We start from the raw sequence: 19,720 nt of genomic DNA, 5'->3' as shown, positions 1-19,720 counted from the left end.
TCTAACTATCTCTCTCCCTTTCTCTCCATACAAAATCAATTAAAAAAACATATTTAAAAAACAATTACCAAAATTTCCCCAAATTTGATGACTATAAACCCACAGATCCAGAAGCTCACTGAACCCCAAGCACAAGAAACATGATGAAAATTACTGTACACAAAGGCACATCAAAATAAACTTAGTCAAAATCAGTGAAAGGAGCCGGGACCGGTTTGGCTCAATGGATAGAGTGTAAGCTTGGGGACTGAAAGGTCCCAGGTTCGATTCCGGTCAAGGGCATGTACCTTGGTTGCGGGCATATCCCCAGTCGGGGGGGAGGGGGCGGGGGGGCGGTGGCTGATCGATGACTCTCATCAATGTTTCTGACTCTCTCCCTTCCTCTCTGTACAAAATCAATAAAATATATTTTTTTAAAAACAAAAAAACAAAATCAGTGAAAGGAAATCTTAAAAGCAGCCTGAAAATATTGATATTTTATAGAGAAAAGCAAAGGTAAGACAGATTTTTTTGTAGGAAATTATGCAAGCAGGAAGACAGTAAAGCAACATCTTTAAGTAAAACCTACAGATCAGAGCAATGTGTAATTTTGTGTAGTCACCTCTGTGGCAATGGCACCTCTGAATTTCAGGCAATACATTGTCTGAAACACTATCATCTCATTTAATCTTCATACAGAGCTCTGAAGCAGAAGAGGAAGGTATTACCATACCCGCCATATAACTGAGGAAGATGAAGCTCACAAAAAGAGAAGTGATTTGCCCAAGGACCTGAGGTGGCGGAAGCGGTGGGACTGAGCGCAGGAACAGGTATAATGCTAAGCAAGGTTAATTCGGCAAAGAAACTTGCACAGCTAGTGCACCTGACCTAACTCCAAGTAGCTCTTTCTATTAAACTACAACTGAAAAATATTAAAGGAAGAACATAAAATATTAAAAAAATTCATTATATTCTAAGAAAAGTGGATTTCTTAATGAAAAGAAAGAACAGTCTTTGTTTCATTTTTATAACGAAGAAGCCCCCCCCCCCCGACCCCAACAATCACCCTACAACCAATGCAATGGAGTGTTTCAAAAACAGCATTTCTCCACACAGTTCCTTCATGCAGACTGAGACATGATGGAACTAAAGAAAGTCCACAGGCATTTATTAAACATATCGAGTTCTTTTTTTAAAAGAAAAGAAAGTCCACAGGCAGACAAACAATTCAATCCAGGAGGCAGGTGTCTAATTTGAACTAATGATAAAATTTGGACTCTTTGGGCAGAAATCAGCAAATGAAGGCCTCCCCAAACCAAACCCACTACCTGTTTTTACAAGGGCCACAAGCTAAGATTGGTTTTTAAAAGTGTGGGGTTTTTTTTGTTTTTTGGGGTTTTTTTGTGTGTTTGAACCATTAACAATAATATAAGATAGACATGACAAGCCGAAACCGGTTTGGCTCAGTGGTAGAGCGTAGGTCTGCGGACTGAAAGGTCCCGGGTTTGATTCTGGTCAAGGGCATGTACCTTGGTTGCGGGCACATCCCCAGTAGGGGGTGTGCAAGAGGCAGCTGGTTGGTGTTTCTCTCTCATCGACGTTTCTAGCTCTCTATCTCTCTCCCTTCCTCTCTGTAAAAAATCAATAAAAATATATTTTAAAAAAAAAGACAGACATGACAATAAACTCAAACTTCAGCATGAATAAGTAACACTTTATTGCATCAGTCCCGCTCGCTCATTTACAGATCCTTTATGGCTGCTTCCAGGTAACCACAGCAGAACGAGCAGCTGCAGCACAGATCAGAGAGCCTTCAAAGCCTCAAATACGTATCCCTGGGCCATCTACGAAGGTTTGCCAACTCTTGCTTTAAGAAAGCAGATGGGCCACACTATGCTTAGTAATTTAAATGAAAAGAAAAAAAAGAATTTCCCATGAACACTATTTCTCATATCTAAGCTTTTATTTTTTATTTATATTTTATTGATTTTGTACAGAAAGGAAGGGAGAGAGATAGAGAGTTAGAAACATCGATGAGAAAGAGTCATCGATCAGCTGCCTCTTGCACACCCCCTACTGGGGATATGTCTGCAACCAAGGTACATGCCCTTGACCAGAATCAAACCCAGGACCTTTCAGTCCCCAAGACGACGCTCTATCCATTGAGCCAAACCGGTCCCGGCTCATATCTAAGCTTTTAAAAAATTAACTCAAGCCCTAACCGGTTTGACTCAGTGGATAGCTTGAGTTAATTTTTTTAACTAAACCGGTTTGGCTCAGTGGATTTGCCATGAACACTATTTCTCATATCTAAGCTTTTAAAAAACACTATTTCTCATACCTAAGCCCTAACCGGTTTGGCTCAGTGGATAGCGTGGGCCCTGCAGACTGAAGGACCCACGGTTTGATTCCAGTCAAGGGCATGTACATTGGTTGCAGGCACATCCCAGGTAGGGGGTGTGCAGGAGGCAGCTGGTGGATGTTTCCCTCTTATCGATGTTTCTAGCTCTCTATCACTCTCTCTTCCTCTCTGTAAGAAATCAATAAAATATATATATATTTTTAAAAAGCACAATGTCTAGCATATAGCAAATATTTAAAAAGATGGAAATTCAAATAGATACACTGACGTTTAGAAATTCTATATTGCCAATTAAAAGCATATCCCTATTTTTCAATCACTTAAAGAGAGAGGGGGACAAATCTTAAGGGAAAGTCCCAAGGCACTTAACCAAGACACATGCCCTCACGTGGACAGCAGCCCCACCTCCACAGAACGGTGGGCCTGGGTCCCCTGCAAACCTGGATAATGGGGACGACTGCTCTGAGAGCAAAGCCATGAAACAGTGCTTCCTAACCACCTGGCCCAAGGCTGCGTTGAGCATGCAAGTCCCTAAATCGGAAAAGAGCTAGCAGCTTCCAGGAAGACAACTGTAAATGCTGCACAAATGAGCAAGTCGAAGAATGACAGAAAGTGAGCTTGGAAATCAAGGTAAGAAGTTGTGATTTTGCCGAAACCGGTTCGGCTCAGTGGAGAGAGCGTCAGCCTGCGGACTGAAAGGTCCCAGGTTTGATTCCGGTCAAGGGCATGTACCTGGGTAGCGGACACATCCCCGAAAGGGGTGTGCAGGAGGCAGCTGGTCGATGTTTCTCTCTCATCGACGTTTCTAACTCTCTATCCTTCTCCCTTCCTCTCTGTAAAAACTCAATAAAATAAAAATAAAAATAAAAGAAGTTGGGATTTTGTTCTAAGTACAATAGGAAGTTACTGGGGTTTTTTGGTTTGTTTGCAAAATTTATTATTTCATTCTGAGTACATAATCCGTTACATATATCAAAATTTGAAAAGTATAAAGGTTATAATACAGTGAAAAGTAAGTCTCCCTCCTACCCTTGTCCAACAGCCACACAGTTCCCTAGAGGCCACCACTTTATCAGTCTTAGAAGGGTTTTAGCAAGGCAGAACATGGCCTAATTCATAGTTTATGTAAATCGCTCTGGCTGGCAGGTAGAAAGCAGGTAGAAAGAAAGGACTGGGGCGGTGGGGAGAGCAGCAGGAGGCTGCTATGATAACCCGAGAGAGATGATGGCTGCTGGGAGCCTTCAGTGAAAGACAGACTATTGCAACTGAGTCAGGTTTTCTGAAGGCAGAATTCACAAAACGAATGTTAGCAAGACAGCATGAATGATAACAGCTATAGGCACTCTTTTTCACACACTTAGAACTACAGGTCTAATATTTAAGACTTTAAACCCAAACAGTCAGTTTAGATAATGAGTGAGAGAACAATGAGTAATAACAGAAAAAAAGATTACTAAAATGTGATGTTTAACAATTTGATTAATAATAACAAACTTCTGCCTGGCCGGGTGGCTCAGCTGGTTAGAGCATCATCCCAAAATGCCAAGGTTTGCCAATCCCCGGTGAAGGCACATGCAGGAAGCAACCAATGAATGCATAAATAAGTAGAACAAATTGATGTTTCTCTTCTTTCTCCCTTCCTCCCTCTCTTTCAAATCAATAAATAATTAAAATAATTATAATAAACTGTGTCCTTATAAATTAGGTGAATTTATCTCAGAAATGGCATTTCTGGAAACAACCCAAAACTGTATACTGCAGTTGAAGGGCTGAAATGCAGCTGTTTATAAAAAAGAAAAATGTAATACTGAAGTCTTTAACACCTGGAGCTGTTAACTGCCCCATAAAAGAGAAGGCTCAAGTCTTCTCCACGGAATAAAATTTTGAAGTATGACATCACACCTATGTGAAGTTTTCCTTCCATTCTGATAACTTAAAATGTACCAGGAAAACTTTCACCAAATCACAGATTAAGAAAAAAAAAAATGCCATTAATGGACAAGATTTTTATGTTGTGTTCATTAAAAAGAAGTCCTATGTTCTTGAATAAAATACAATACAATGAAAAGAAGGAAGGAGACATTTGTCTATACAAGAAGCCTGATGCATGAAATTCGTGCAAGAGGCCTTCCTTCCCCCCCGCTGCCCAGGGCCCGAAGGTCAGCTGGGACCTGCCCTTCCACACCAGGTGTTTGCACTTCGTGCACTTCGATCGCCGGCCACGCCTAGGGACCATACCCATGCACAAATTTCATGCACCGGGCCTCTAGTGTTATATAACTCTACTCATATGAGGTACTTAGAATCACAGACACTGAAAGACTTGTGGTTGTTGGAGGCTGGGAGAAGGGAAGAATGAGGAATTACTGTTTAAAACTACAGAATTTCAGTTTTGCAAGAAAGGAGTTATGAGAACAAATGGGTTATAGGGATGACCGTGGTGATGGCTGCACAACAGTGTGAGTATATTTAGTACCACTAAACTGTCTGTATACTTAAAAATGGCTAATATGTTAAATTTTATGTGTATTTTACCAAAGTAAAATTCAAAAAAAAAACCAAAAAAAACATGGTGGGAAAACATGTAGCATACACTACTATCTAACAAAGAGGAAGTATGAACATACCCATAAAATTAAAAGGGTTAGGCATCCTACCAAATGGGAGAAAACTTGTGGATCTGAATAAACGTTTTTCCAAAGAAAACATACAGATGGCCAACAGATGGGACATGAAAGGTGCTCAGGGGACTGCAAATCAAAACCACAATGAGACACCACCTCACACCTATTACAACAGTTATTAATACAGAAATAAATGTTGGCAAGGCGGTGGAGATAGGGAACCCTTATGCATTGTTGGTGGGAATATAAATGGAAAACAATATGGAAATTCCTTTAAAAACAAACAACTCTATCATAGAACCTCTGGGAATATATGGAAAGAAAATGTAAACTCCAAAAGACACATGCACCCCCACATTCATCGTGTGTGTGTGTGTGTGTGTGTGTGTGTATATGTATATGTATATGTATATGTATATGTATATGTATGTATACATATATACCCAGTGACCAGAACAGCGGAACGACCAGAATGACCGGTGGATACGATGTGCACTACAGCAGCCAACCAGTCTGATCCAGGACCTGCTCGCCCCCGACCTGGGCCTCTAGTTTACAATAGCCAAAACATGAAAGAAACCTACATACCCATTGATGGATGGATGCATGCATGGATAAAGAAAACATCTCTCTCTCTCTCTCTCTCTCTCTCTCTCTCTCTCTCTCACACACACACACACACACACACACACACACTGGCACATTACTGAGCCATAAAAAAAAAAAAAAAAAAAAGTAAACCCTGACATTTACAACATGGATAAACCTCTAAGACATTATATTAAGTGAAATCAGGCAGAGAAAGACAAATACTCTATGATCTCACTGATACGTTGAATCTTCAAACAAAAAAACAAAAACTAAACTCATACATACAGAGAATAGATAAGTGATTGTGTTTTGTTACTTTAAATATACCTTGCTTTATGTTTGCTTAAGAGAGTCTTTTCATATTTTACATAACTATAAGACAAAATTCAACTTTAAAAAATCAATCCCTAAATATTGAAAGCAAAATAAAAATGAAAGAACCAAAGTACACATCCAGTAGTAGCAAAATCATAGAGCAATTATTCTGAGTGCTTTAAACACAGTAATTAGCCTTCATACCCCTAATAAATATGCACACAAAAAACAACCTCTTAAGCAGTTTTTATTAATTGGTGACATAGTGTTCATATTATCCTCCTGAGACTGAGATGTATACAGTGTGGGATAAAACAAGTAGTAATTAGAATCAAGATGTTTTTTAGAGGAAAAAGATACAGGTGTAAGAACAAGAAGGTTAAGTTGCACTGGCCCTGTGGTTCAGTTGGTAGGAGAATGATCCCATATACCAAAAGGTTGCCGATTCAATTCCTAGTCCCCCACATCGGGGCACGTACAGGGTGCAACCAATAGATGTGTCTCTCTCACATCAATGTTTCTCTCTCTCTTTCCCTCCTTTCTTCCCTCCCTTCCACTCTCCCTAAAAATTAATGGAGAAAATATCCTCACTCCTTGGGTGAGGATTAAAAAGAAGGTTAATGTCTTCTTGCTTTACAACTGGAAATATCAGAAACCCATGATCTAAAAAGACCAGGAAAAAATCAACCTAGCAGCAATGAACAACCGAGTCCAGGGTCCAGACTGTGTTTAATAAATATGATTCTTCATTTTGAGAAATGTACGATTCCAGAGCTGGGACAGAAAATGTACAGGATGAGCCCAGTGCCGTCGGTCATACCAAAAAGGAGAGCACTCAGAAACTATCAGAGCTGTGTCTACAGAGGTTAGGACCCAATTTGAACCGATTACTCTTGGACAAAGTTGGGATAATCTGAGTATCAATAAAGATAATATCTACAATGGATTCAATCATATCAAATATGCTTAAATTCATGAGTTCACAATGATATAAGCACACACAACTCATTGGCTACTTCTGGAGGATGCCAACTCAGTATTATAAAAACTAGTAAATAGCCAGGACCGGTTTGGCTCAGTGGTAGAGCGTCAGTCTGCGGACTGAAAGGTCCCAGGTTCAATTCCGGTCAAGGGCATGTACCTTGGTTGCAGGCACATCCCCAGTGTGGGGTGTGCAGGAGGCAGCTGGTCGATGTTTCTCTCTCATCAGCATTTCTAACTCTCTGTCCCTCTCAATTCCTCTCTGTGTAAAATCAATAAAATATATTTTTTTTAAAAATTAGTAAATAACTGACAGAAATTAAGTATTTATTATTTATCCTGTCTTTCCTGAAAGGGCTATAATTTAAGGTAATGAAATTATAGAAAGAAGACATCTCTTTTAACAGCATTCCAGCTAATAAATGAGGTTAAGGAATTTATCCACATTTTCCATGCCTAATGAAATAATGACCAAGTTTGAGCTTCAGGGCTGCTAAGAAGAAAAACTATTAATCCTCATCTGCCTACTCACCTATGAAGTCTGTAGGGAGCGGCCTCAGACTGACCTGTGGCAGGGCCACAAAAAGCCCCAGCAGGGAGGGCACAGCCCTCCTAGCATAATTTAGCTTGACCTGATAGTCCTCCTTGCTCCTCCCTAGGTAGCTAGTGGGCTGTGGGAGGTGCAGCAAGGTGGAACTCCCAAGACACTGTAAGCATGCTGACCACTTCCCTTGTGTTGCTCTGTGTTGCTCAGCTTACAGGCTGTGTCACTGTGTCCTCACCAAGGCACAGGTGAACCTACCTGGCCCCAGCTGCATTCTCTTTGTCTGTCTTCTTTAATCCCTCCCTGCCCCTCCTCAGGTTCACCCCTGGCCGCGCTGGATGTGGTTCAGAAACTACATCAATCTTGACTCTGATTACACCTTTACATCAACTGATTAAATTTACAGTAAATTCTGTGTAGTTAAACCGAAATGCATAATAAAATCCAGACTGTATGTAACTCCACAGGACAAACCATCAAGTTTCAGCAACAAATAAATTACAAGAGATAACAAAAGATGGAGGGGGGACCTATAGATTAAAACAATGTATGGCCTTAGCAGGTTTGGCTCAGTGGATAGAGCGTCGGCCTGTGAACTGAAAGGTCCCAGGTTCGATTCTGGTCAAGGGCATGTACATTGGTTGCGGGCACATCCCCAATGGGGGGTGTGCAGGAGGCAGCTGATAGATGATTCTCTCTCAGCGACGTTTCTAACTCTCTATACCTCTCCCTTCCTCTCTATAAAAAAAAAAAAAAAATCAATAAAATTTAAATAAAGTCCACTTAAGCTCTAGGTTTCACATGATAAAATGTCTTTTTAAAATTAACTGCCAGCCGAAACTGGTTTGGCTCAGTGGTAGAGCGTAGGTCTGCGGACTTAAAGGTCCCAGGTTCGATTCCGGTTGTGGGCACATCCCCGGTAGGGGGTGTGAAAGAGGCAGCTGGTGGATGTTTCTCTCTCATCGATGTTTCTAGCTCTCTATCCCTCTCTCCTCTTCTCTGTAAAAAAATCAATAAAATATATTTTAAAAATAAAATAAAATTAACTGCCAAACCCTGGCTGGTGTGCGCCCACCAACCACAAAAGGGTCCCGGGTTTGATTCCCGGTCAAGGGCACATGCCTGTGTTGCAGGTTCCACCTGGGGAGGCAAACAATCCATGCCCCTCTCTCTCTCTCTCTCTCTCTCTCTCTCTCTCTCTCTCTCTGTCACACACACACACACACACACACACACACACACACACACACATCTCTCCCTCCGTCCCCCTCTTTTTCGCCCTCCCTCCTTTCTTCCCTTTCACTCTCTCTGAAAATCAATGGAGGGGTGGGGCGGGGTGGGGCAGAGGAATCCTCAGGTAAGAATTAACAAAAAATCAAATTAACCTAGTTTGGTGTTTTCTGATTCAAAACAATGACTACTTGAAATAACTAAAAACGAATCATCTTCTCAGCAAACAGCCTTTGCGGTACAATCAAATAAAACAAAATACCGCCGAACAAAACCTAGTCGGTATGAGGCAACGCCAGCGAGCTGGAGGAGAACAGGGCCAGCCCTGGGGCTCGCAGTCCGGGGGAAACTCGCCTGCGTTTGGGGTGAGTGCAGACGCGCGTCCCGCAGGAGCCCGTCCGCTCACGCCGCACCTGCCGGGCCCGGCACCTGCCGCGCCGCCCACGCCGGCCACCCCGCGCACACTGCTCTCCTCCCCGGCGGCAGGCCCAGCGGCGGGTGCGAAGGCTGGAGGTTTTTAAAATCGGGCCCAGAAACCATGGCCGTGGGCACCTCGCTGGCTCCTGCCGGACTCGCACCAAGTCCCGCCGGCCGCCCCCCCCCCCCCGGGTGCGGGCTGAGCCCCGCCCCCGCCCCCGCCCCTTTCGGCGGCCCGCGGAGCCAGAAAACATCTCGCCAGGTTCCTGTACGTCTTCTTGGGGAAAATGTTCACTCAGGTCCACAGCCGCTTCCACCTCAGCCGCTTTCAGCCGCAGACCGCCTCTCCGGGGCCGGCGGCGCCTGGGAGCCGCCCGCGGGCTGTGCGGCCTCGGGGGAACCCACACGGCTCCTCCGAGGTGGGCGGTGGAAGGGGCGCGGAGCGCCCGCGCTGGCCGTCACCAGCCAGAGCCCGGCGTGGAGGGAGAGCCCCCGCTCCCGGACGGGAAAGGGAGGAAGGCGGGGCAGAGGCGGAGGGCCCGCGGCGCCGTGTTCCGGGGCGACCCGTTCCCGGCGGCGGCGGCACGGGCTTTCCCGGCCCGCAAAGCCGCCCTTTCCGGAGCCGGGCGGGCCGGCAGGATGCGGTGCGGCGGCCGCCAGCCTCCGGGCACCGAGGGGCGGCCCAGCGGGCGGGCCGGAGCCGCCGCCTCCTCACCGACCCCGGCGCCTCCGCGCGGCCCGGGAACGAGGACCCCGGCGCCCCTCGGCCACCCCCGTGCAGAAGGCTTGCAGAGCGTCCACTCCGCACTGGCCCAGGCCGAAGGGCGGACCCCTTCCGACGGCGGCCCCCGCGGCCCCTCCATCGCCCCCGCCCTCCGCGCTGCCCCCGCCCGCTCCTCAGGCTGCAGGCCCCGCCGCCCGGCCTCACCTCAGGGACGAAACACAGGCCGCGCGCAGGACCCCAAGTCCGAGTGCGGCCGCCGCCCGTCGCCTCCGGCTCCAACTCGGCCTCCGGCTCGGGCTCCGCCCCCTGCCCGCCGCGCGCACCCGGCCGCCGGGCCTCTCCGCCCCCTCAGCCCTCGGGCAGCCCCGGCCGCTCCAGCTGGGTGCGGCTAGCGTCGCCGCAGCCCAAAAACGCGCCTCCCCATAGGCCCAGCCCGCGACGCACAGCTAAGCAACGCGCCCTGCGATTGGCTGTCCGCGTGCTGGAGGCCTCGGCGAGGCGGGGCCTTGTCGGCAAGGGGCGGGGCTTCCGCCAGAGTTCGCGGGGACTGGCCTCGGCGCGGCCCCGCCCTTCCCGCCGACCGCGGAAGGCCCGGCGCCGCAACCCGGGTTACGCCGCGGGGACGGGGGGCGGCCCACACGCCTCGCCCCCTCGGCCCCGGGTCAGACTTGGGGGAGGCCTTCTCCACGCCCCGTCAGCCCCGGGCGCTGACCCTGCGGGGCCAGTGCGGCCCGGTCGGCCTCTGCCTGCTCGGCTCGCCGGCTCCCGCAGCAAAGGAGCCCGCCCCGTGCTCGGCCCGTGCTGGGCCCCGTCCGCAGTCGGCGCGCGGAGTTCGCCGGCAGACGTGGGGCCGGCCAGGGTGCGGTCGGCACCGCGGGCCTGGGGACCCCGATAAGGCCCCACAGGCAGGGCGGCTGCCTGGTGCCCGCCGGCCCGCGGAGGCCGATGAGGGAGCACCGTCACCTTCTCCTCCAGGTCACCTGCCCGTGACCTGGAGGCCGGTGCAGACACAGACCAGCGCCTTCCCACCCCGTCCTCCCTGTGGTCTCATCTGAGCCCCAAAAAGACCCGGAGACAGACGGCAGAGCTTCCTGTTCCCTTCACCCCACTGGAAAGCTGAGGCCCAGAGCTGGGCGGCGGAGGAACAGCCAGGAGCCCAGGCCTCCCTCCCAGCGGGACCACCTGTGGGTCATAGTGACAGCCCGCCACACTGTCTCACTCACACCCGCCCCCTGTCACCCAGCACAAGGCACGGCCCACTGGGTGTCACGAGGCTGCTGCAGGGAAGGAGGGGCGAGTAGACCATTGAGCATGTTCAGTACAGACAGAAGGTGCAAAAGACCAAACCATCACGGAGTTGTCAAGTACAGCCTAGGGCAGTGGTCGTCAAACTCATTAGTCAACAGAGCCAAATGTCAACAGCACAATGATTGAAATTTATTTTGAGAGCCGAAAACCAACTTCTGCGCATGGGCCACAAAGTTCAATCGCACTGTAGTGCATGCCCGCTTGTGGTGTTTTGTGGAAGAGCCACACTCAAGGTGCCGAAGAGTCGCATGTGGCTCGAAAGCCAGTTTGTCGACCACGGGCCTAGGGAATACAGTCTATGTATGGTGTAAGATGGGGGTGAGATTTATCAGGACCGTCACTTCAAAAGTTACATAAATGTCTAATCACTATGTTGTACACAGAAACTAAAAACTTGTACGTCGACTGTAATCGGAAAAATATTTTTATTTTTTAAGACCAAGTCAAACTTCTAAAGGTGAAGAATACCATGTCAGAACTGGAAAATACACAGGCTGAACAGCGGATTAGACACAGCGGAAGAGTGAAGTAGGAGACATGAACAAAAACTAAACTGAGTGTGGCTCAGTGGATAGAGCGTAGGCCTATGGACTGAAGGGTCCTGGGTTAGATTCGGGTCAGGGGCATGTACTTTGGTTGCAGGCCCATCCCCAGTAGGGGGTGTGCAGGAGGCAGCTGATCGAGGTTTCTGTCTATTCCCTCTCCCTTCCTCTCTGTAAAATATCAGTAAAATATATTTTTTTAAAAACGAAATAAAACATGAAGAGTCTAGAAAAGAAGAAACAGAGCTCCAGTGAGCAGTATCACACCTTCAAGAGGCCTAATATGTGTGTAATCAGAGCCCCTTATCAGGGAGATGGGAGTTCGGAGGACAGATTCACTATTTGAAGATATAATGACTGGAGGTGTTTTGTTTTCAAATTTGATGAAAACCACAAATGCACAGATGCAAGTAACTGCGGTTTGCTACTGGGCTCTGGCACAAACGGAATGTTTCTATGGGACATCAAAAGTGACTGAGGCCAAACTGCCATCACTGGGTTCTGTCAGACAGAAGTCGGCAGATACATTGTAATCTGGAAGTGGCAGATCCAGGATTGCGTTCAGGTAGGTGCAGAGGTAGGTGGCCCAGTGCCCATGTCACCTGTCACCATCACACCAGTATCTGTCCACCCCTAAGGTCTCGGGATTCCCTGTGACAGCGATCCATCAGGCAGTGCTTTCCGGCAGAGGGAATGGCGGGGCCAGCACAGAGCCAGAGCAGGATATAGATGAGTTGCCCTCGAGGGGATCAGACTGCTGGGTCATGGCCAGACACGGAGGCTGTGGCCCTCCCCTCACTGGTCCTCTAGACAGACTTGATTCAACTGCCAGCTCTGCCCTGTACTCACTGTGGCCTTGGTCCTCTGGGCCTCCCCTTCAAGAAGCCCCAGGCCTTTTCCTCCCTGGGGCCCTGTCAAAGCCACCCATTCCGCCTAAGGTGCAGAAAGTGTTTCCTTGGACCAGCAGGGGACGCCCACACAATGTGACCCAGAGGAGGAGGGGGAGACCGGGAGCTAAGGACTTGTTTTATGAGGTCTCATCTGATTCTAAAAACATCTATCTATATAAAAGCCTAATATGCAAAGTGTCCCCTCAGGAGATAGGGAGTTCAATCACACACTATGACATGCACTGACCACCAGGGGGCGATGTGGAACGAAGGAAGGCCCCAGCCAGCAACCAACAGCCACTAGGGACCCTACCCACCCATGAATTTCGTGCACTGGGCCTCTAGTCTTTTTATAATAAAAAGTCTCCAGCCGAAACCGGTTTGGCTCAGTGGATAGAGCGCCGGCCTGCAGACTGAAAGGTCTCAGGTTTGATTCCGGTCAAGGGGCATGTACCTTGGTTGTGGGCACATCCCCAGTTAGGGGTGTGCAGGAGACAGCTGATCGATGATTCTCATTGATGTTTCTGACTCTCTATCCCTCTCTTTCTCTCTGTAAAAAATCAATAAAAAATATATATTTTTTTAAATCTCCAATAGCCGAAACCGGTTTAGCTCAGTGGATAGAGCGTCGATCTGCAGACTGAAGGGTCCCAGGTTCGATTCCAGTCAAGGGCCTGTACAATGATTGCAGGCATATCCCGGGTGGGGGTAGGGGGGCAGGAGGCAGCTGATCAATGTCTCTCTCTCATTGATGTTTCTAGCTCTCTATCCCTCTCCCTTCCTCTCTGTAAAAAATCAATAAAATATATATTTTAAAAAAAATAAAAATAAAAAATAAAAATCTCCAATAACAGGAGGTATAGAGGGTCACTGCCCTTTCTGACCAACTGCAGGAAAAGCAAAACTATGTCAGCCCTGGGCTTAGAGAAGCTCCCCAGTGTCTGGGCCCTTTTCCCAGCCCGGGAATGCATCCCAGCTATGAGCACACCAGGATCTGAGCACCCCGCGGTAGCTATCAGAGGCCATGAGGGTGGTGGGGAGCTAGCCAGGGGCTGAGACGGCTGAGAGGTGGAAGGAGGAGATCACGTAGCAGAGTTGGAACTTGAACCCAGACCTTGGCCTCAGTTTCTCACCTGTAAAACGGAACTAATAGCAGCTGCTTCTCCAAGCAAACCACGGCAAGGGCCCAGCTCGCGCCTCAAGCACAGGAAGTGCTCGCTAGTGGCACAGAACATGCAGGGCAGGTCTCCACAGGGACTGGGGCCCATCTGCCTGGCTTCATGGGTGGTGGGGACCATGCCTGGGGTCCCATCCACCACCCCCAATGCACACACACTTGCACCTGAGGCGCTGGGCCCAGGGATAGTTCACCAAGGGAGGGCCAGGGGCTGGCAGGAGGGAAGCCAGGCCACACGCTGGGCAACCACAGGCCGCATCTGTCCTGGCAGCTAGAAGTTCCTATCACATGGCTCTGGGCCCCAGAACCTCAAAATCTTCCCGCTCAGGCTCTTCAAATGTCTCACCCACTGAGCTGTCTCCATCATGGCTGCATGCTAGCTAAAAGCTCTAGCGTCCGGGGTCCGGCCTCACGTCACCAGCGTGGAGGCCCCCAGGCCCCATGTCCCCATTTAACAGTTTTACAGGTGCCCAGACAGTGTGGCTCAGTGGTTGAACATCAGCCCGTGAACCAGGAAGTCATAGTTCAATTCCCGGTTAGGGCATATACCCAGTTTGTGGGCTTGATCCCCCAGTGGGTGGTGTGCAGAAGGCAGCTGATCAATGTTTTGTCAGTGTTTCTCTTTCTTTCCCTCTCCCTTCCTCTCTCTAAAATCAACAAAAACCTATTTTAAAAGCATTTTACTTTATTTTTTTTAATATATTTTATTGATTTTTTACAGAGAGGAAGAGAGAGGGATAGAGTTAGAAACATCGATGAGAGAGAAGCGTCAATCAGCTGCCCCTTGCACACCTCCTACTGGGGATGTGCCCACAACCAAGGTACATGCCTGACGGAATCAAACCTGGGACCTTTCAGTCCGCAGGCCGACGCTCTACCACTGAGCCACACCGGTTTTGGCTTAAAAGCATTTTATGGGAAGGGACATTACAGCCACAGTGGAGAATGATGTGCCTCACTGAGTTCCCCAAGCAAGTGCAGGGCAGAGGGCAGAGGGCAGAGGGCAGAGGGCAGAGGGCAGAGGGCAGAGGGCAGAGGGCAGAGGACTGGGACTGCAGGCACAAGGGCTGGTTTTCCAGAGCTCTGTGTCCCGGGCCCCAGGCTGGATGGTGACTGCCTGAGCCTCACCCCAGCAGCTGTAGAGGAAACATCTGCAGACAGCGGGACACACGATTCCTGGAAGCAGATGGCCACTGTCGCCCCTGCACCCGCCCCCCAGCACAACGGGGGCGCGGCCTCCCGCATCAGCTGACCAGCTTCGTCCCTTCCCCTTCTCCAGCCATCCACCTCACCCCAGAACGCGGCCAGGTGGGGTAGGGGTCCAATGGCCTCCTCCAGGGCACGGTGGGCACAGTACTGCTCGGGGTTTGGGCTTTACACAGCAAATTCCCTCCCCCAGCTTAGAGGGCAGCGAGGATTAGATGATCCTGCTGGCCTGCTGGCCCTGAGCCCCGCTGAGGCCGCTTCCCACACAAATACATCAGCCTGGCTGGCCTGCCAGAGCCGCCGGCTGCACTGCCATGGCAGGAAGGGAGGGATGGGTCGAGGCTGGCCCAGCCCCGGGTGGCCCGGAGGACTCAGCCATCGGTGCCACCATCCCCACCTCCCTGCCCCTCTGTCTGCAGTGGTCACCTCCCCTACAGGGCTTCTGGAGCCCCGCCGAGCCTGGCCCTCAGAGGCGGGCTGAGCGGACTACTGTGCTCCGTCCTGTTCCACCACCGGCTGCGTCCTCGGGCAGGTCCTTTAGCACCTGTGCTGGGAGCTGGGGCGACCACTCGGATGTGGGTCCGTGTCGCCAAGAAGGCCAGCCACCCCTCCGTCCCAGTGAGGCCCGGCCTCCACGGCAAAGGTCCCTGTGCTTTATTGTGCAGCAAAGGCCCCAGCTGGAGCCCGAGTCTTAGCGTCCCGGGGCCCTGGGGCCAGCCCCTGCCCCCACCCAAATGCCCAGCCCTGCCCAGCCCCCGTCCGTGCGGGGTGGGTGTGGACCACAATTCCTGTCCGTGAAGCTCAGGCAGGGCTTTGTCCAGGGCCCCTGGGCTCCTGGGAAGTGCAGCGGGCGGGTGGGTGGGACACAAGAGCCTCCAGCCCTCCGGGGCGTCAGCCTGCGCGGTGGGCCTGGCCTGGCAGATTCCACAGGGCGTCTGGTGGGGAGGCCTCCGTCCAGAGCTCCTCCTTCCGCGCAGGCCAGTCCCGTCTGCGTGAGGAGGCAGCGGGTCCCGCGGCCAGCGGCTCTGGCACGGGCGTCACCGGGGCCCCGTGTAGCCGTAGGGGTGCCGCAGCAGCAGGCTCTGGTGGCTGGGCAGCAGGTGGGTGTGGTAGTGCTCCACCAGGCTGCCCACGCTCACAAACAGCACATCGCCCTCCAGGTAGAACTGAGAGTCCTGGCGGAGGAGGGCGAGGTCAGGGCGGCTGGGCCAGCTCTCCCCTCCCCTCCGTGCAAAGCGGGGCGTCCAGCAATAGGACAGGCCTGCTCCCACTGTCCCTTTCCTCCCTCTGTGCCTGCCTCCCAGTCCCGCTCACTCCCCCACTTCACCAGGAATCGGATGGGGCCAGGCTGTAGATAAGCCAGGTCAGGAGCTGGTCACCCCACCCCCTCTGGCTTGCAGAGGACACATCCAGGCCAAGGGAGGGGGAGGCAGTGGGGGAGAGACGTGCTCGCAGGTGCCAGCCTCAGCCTGGCCTGCCCACACTCTAGGGCAGGGCGGGAACCTTGTTCCTTTCAGGGCCCGGTGGTAGTTATAACATAGTCGAGGGCGATACAAAACGATCAACTGAAACATGAGCCTGCCCACTGGGTCCGCCATTTCACTCACTCGCCCCTCACCTCTGGTTGGCGGGCCTTATACGGCTGAGGTTTCCCATCCCTGCTGCCCGGCCCCCAGCTGCACCCCTTCCCGCCCAGGGCGCTCCGCCAGCCTGCTCACCTTCTCGAAGATGCGGTAGTTCCTCACTTTGTTGGAGGTTTCGTCCCACACGACCAGAACCTTCGAGGAGAAAGCAGAGGACAGCGGCTGAGGGCGGGCTGAGCCGGGGGAGCCAGCTCGGGGACCCAGGCAGAGCAGCATCAAGGCCGGGTGCCCTGGCCCTCGGGGTGACGGCGCCCTGCACGTGGACAGCAGGTGGGGAAGGGCAGCCCTGCCCGGGCTCCTGCCCTCAGGTGGCCTCTGCTGGTACACCCAGGACCATCTCTGACACACTGGGGAAACTGAGGCTCGGTGAGGTCACACGAGTCGCCCCTGGAGGGGCAGAGGCAGAGCTGGCAGACGACCTGCCGTTGGCCCTGCCCCAGGCAGACTCCCCTTCAGAGCGCAGGGCCCCCATCAGAGCACAGCCCCAGCCCTCCTTCCCGGCTCCGGCCGGTGCTGGGGTGGCCGCCCTTCCCCCAATCTGCAGATGGCGTCCACTTCCTGAGAATAAGTGGGGCGGGCTGCCAGGCAGAGACCCCAAGGATGGAGGGCCAGAGGCTCCTGGGACGTGAGCCTGACGCCGGGCTCCTGGGCGCCTACCTTCCCGTTCTTGGTGGAGGAGTTGCGGATGCAGTACAGTCCGTCCTGCGGCTCTCCCCGCTGGCTCGTGGCTTTGAACAGCCTGGAAGGGAAGTCAGCAGGTGACCCCTCTTCAACGGCTCCCGGGGGCCCTCCACCCCAGGCCCAGGAGGCTTTGTCCTCTCGCTCTCCTGCAGCTCAGGCACCAAGAGAGTGGGCGCAGGGGGCAGGGGGTGAGGGAGCAGGGGGGGCAGAGGGCAGGGGGCGCAGGGAGCAGGGGGGGCAGAGGGCAGGGGGCGCAGGGAGCAGTGGGTGAGGGAGCAGGGGGTGAGGGAGCAGGGGGCGCAGGGAGCAGGGGTGCAGGGGGTGAGGGAGCAGGGGGCGCAGGGAGCAGGGGGCGCAGGGGGCAGGGGGTGAGGGAGCAGGGAGCTCAGGGGACAGGGGGTGCAGGGAGCAGGGGGGGGCAGAGGGCAGGGGGTGCAGGGAGCACTGGATGAGGGAGCAGGGGGCACAGGGGGCAGGGGGTGAGGGAGCAGGGGGCGCAGGGTGCAGGGGGTGAGGGAGCAGGGGGCGCAGGAGGCAGGGGCTGAGGGAGCAGGGGGTGAGGGAGCAGGGGGCGCAGGGGGCAGTGGGTGCCATGAACCCCACCCCCATCAGAATCCAGGACCCCAACCCTCCTTCCTGCCCTAAGCCAGTGCCGGGGGGGAAGGGGGAATCAGTGCATGCTGAGCGGGCCAGCCCAGGGTGAGGCAGAACTGAGCGAAGGGCATCTGCTTTCGCCGTCTCTGGCTACACCCGGCCGAGCACTTGCGCCAGCAATCACCCAGCACCATGGTGACGAGGGGACCGACAGCGGGAACCCGTGTCTGAAACAAGTGGCATCGCCCACTCACTTCTCCACCTCGTAGGACTCGGTGGTGTTGATGAAGACCGAGCTGGGCAGCGGCACCTGCGGGGGTCAGCGTGGTCAGCCGCGTGATGTGAGCTCGTGGCCAGCAAACCGCCCCCACCCACGCGGCAGGCAGCCTGTGCGGTCCTAGGCCCCGCGCCCGAACTGTCCCCTCAGCTCCAGGCCTGGGGCGCCTTGCCTTTTCATAGTCCTCGTCCGAGTCCTTCCCGCCGGTGGCGTCGTCCTGCGAGGCGTCAGCCTGCGAGGGTAGGCGGGGCTTTTCGAAGGAGAAGCTCCTGAAACTCTGCCCATCAGGGGGCGACCGCCTGGGAGGGGAGCAAGGTCACGTCCGTCACACAGCGCGGTGCCCCCAGCTCCCTGCCGCACCAGCCTGTGCACCGAGTGACCGCCAGCTCGGCCGGGCACCTGCAGGGCCTGGCTGCCGCAGCCTGCACCTGCGGCGAAGGCCCACGACCACGGAGCCTGCGGGAGGCCGAGGGCGGCTCTGAGGCAGCGCGAGTCACAGAGTCACAGGGCAGGAGGCCCAGCGGGGGTCCCGGCGACGCTGCCGGGTGCTCTCAGCCCCAGCCCTGCCCTGACCCGCCCTGCGCCTGGGCCGGTCACAGCCCTCCCGGAGCCGGGGTGGGTGCGGGCGGAGGGCCGAGCGGCTCGGGGAGGATAAAGGTGGCCACGCAGGACGGGCTGCTGGACTGCGGGTGAGGCCGGGCCCGGAGCCGACCCTGGTCCCCAGACCCAGGTCCAGGCTCAGCAAAAGGTCAGCCGTCACCACTGGGGCCCCTCGTGAGACGGGTGCGAGCCGGTGAGGTGTCCTCCCGGGCACCTCCCGCAGGAGCGGGCTGACCGAGTCCTGGGGCCTGGCCGGGTGGCTCACTGGTTGCAACTCCATCCCACACACCAAGAGGTCTCAGGTTCGACTCTCAGTCACACAGGAGGCAACTGATCGACGTTTCTCTCTCTCAATCTTTCTCCCTTCCTCTCTCTCCTAAATCACTTAAAAAAAAAAAGAAAAAAGAAAAAAATAATAAAAACTATTTAAATAAACACTGCCTCAGAAGATAAAAGAGAGAGTCTGGGGGGAAGGGTGGCATGGCCGAGGGTGCTGGGGCCCGGTTTAGTGCACCCACCCAAGGCGCAGCCTAGGGCTCCCAGGACCTTCACTACTGCGGGTCCCGGGCATCTGACCACAGGCTATGGGCACTGGAAGTGGGGGCACGGGGCGCCTGGCACTACCCCCAATAAAGCAGGCCTGGGTGAGTCACAGCCACGCTCCACATTCCACAGGATCCCAATGGGGGCGGGAGATGCCGAGGCAGCCCAGTGGCTCCAGAGCCAGGGCACACCCAGGGCCCCAGCGGGTCCCAAAGGCTCCCAGCCCGAGCTCTGTCCCCCAGGCCTCTCCCGGGCAGGCCGCCACCCTGCCAGCCCCTCCTGCCCCCGAAGGCCCTGGCCCAGCACAGCCTCCCTCACCCACCGTGCCCTGAGGCAGCCATGAGCCCCAGGCCCACCACGCCTGGGCTGACGTGCCTCCAGGGCAAGGTGGGACATCCTCGGACCTGGGCCAGGTGCAGAGGCCCCCGGGCCGAGGCAGAGCCCTCCTACCCGGGCAGAGCTGACCGCCCCAGCGCGGGGAGGAGCTGGTGC

General features: G+C 53.3%; 2 protein-coding genes across 11 annotated transcripts in view; both read right to left on the bottom strand.

Moving 5' to 3' along the window:
- ADD1 (adducin 1) overlaps positions 1-10,087 on the bottom strand; it is a 66,503-nt gene extending 56,416 nt beyond the window's left edge. For all 6 annotated transcript variants that reach the window (XM_036417185.2, XM_036417186.2, XM_036417188.2 and 3 more), the window contains exon 1: positions 9,972-10,087. The gene's annotated coding sequence lies outside the window, so the exon portion shown is untranslated. The remainder of the gene's footprint in view (positions 1-9,971) is intronic.
- Positions 10,088-15,529: 5,442 nt separating this feature from the next.
- Positions 15,530-19,720, bottom strand: part of SH3BP2 (SH3 domain binding protein 2) — a 33,887-nt gene continuing 29,696 nt past the window's right edge. For all 5 annotated transcript variants that reach the window (XM_036417020.2, XM_045573991.1, XM_045573992.1 and 2 more), the window contains 5 exons: positions 18,258-18,384; positions 18,063-18,118; positions 17,191-17,272; positions 16,609-16,668; positions 15,530-16,065 (listed from right to left, as the gene is read on the bottom strand). In XM_036417020.2, the coding sequence (XP_036272913.1) occupies positions 15,928-16,065; positions 16,609-16,668; positions 17,191-17,272; positions 18,063-18,118; positions 18,258-18,384 (463 nt within the window). In that variant the 3' untranslated portion in view covers positions 15,530-15,927. The remainder of the gene's footprint in view (positions 16,066-16,608; positions 16,669-17,190; positions 17,273-18,062; positions 18,119-18,257; positions 18,385-19,720) is intronic.

The sequence above is a fragment of the Pipistrellus kuhlii genome, unplaced genomic scaffold, assembly GCF_014108245.1.
Source record: "Pipistrellus kuhlii isolate mPipKuh1 unplaced genomic scaffold, mPipKuh1.p scaffold_m20_p_58, whole genome shotgun sequence".
Classification (NCBI taxonomy): Eukaryota; Metazoa; Chordata; class Mammalia; order Chiroptera; family Vespertilionidae; genus Pipistrellus; species Pipistrellus kuhlii.
This window is presented reverse-complemented; position numbering and strand designations above follow the sequence as displayed.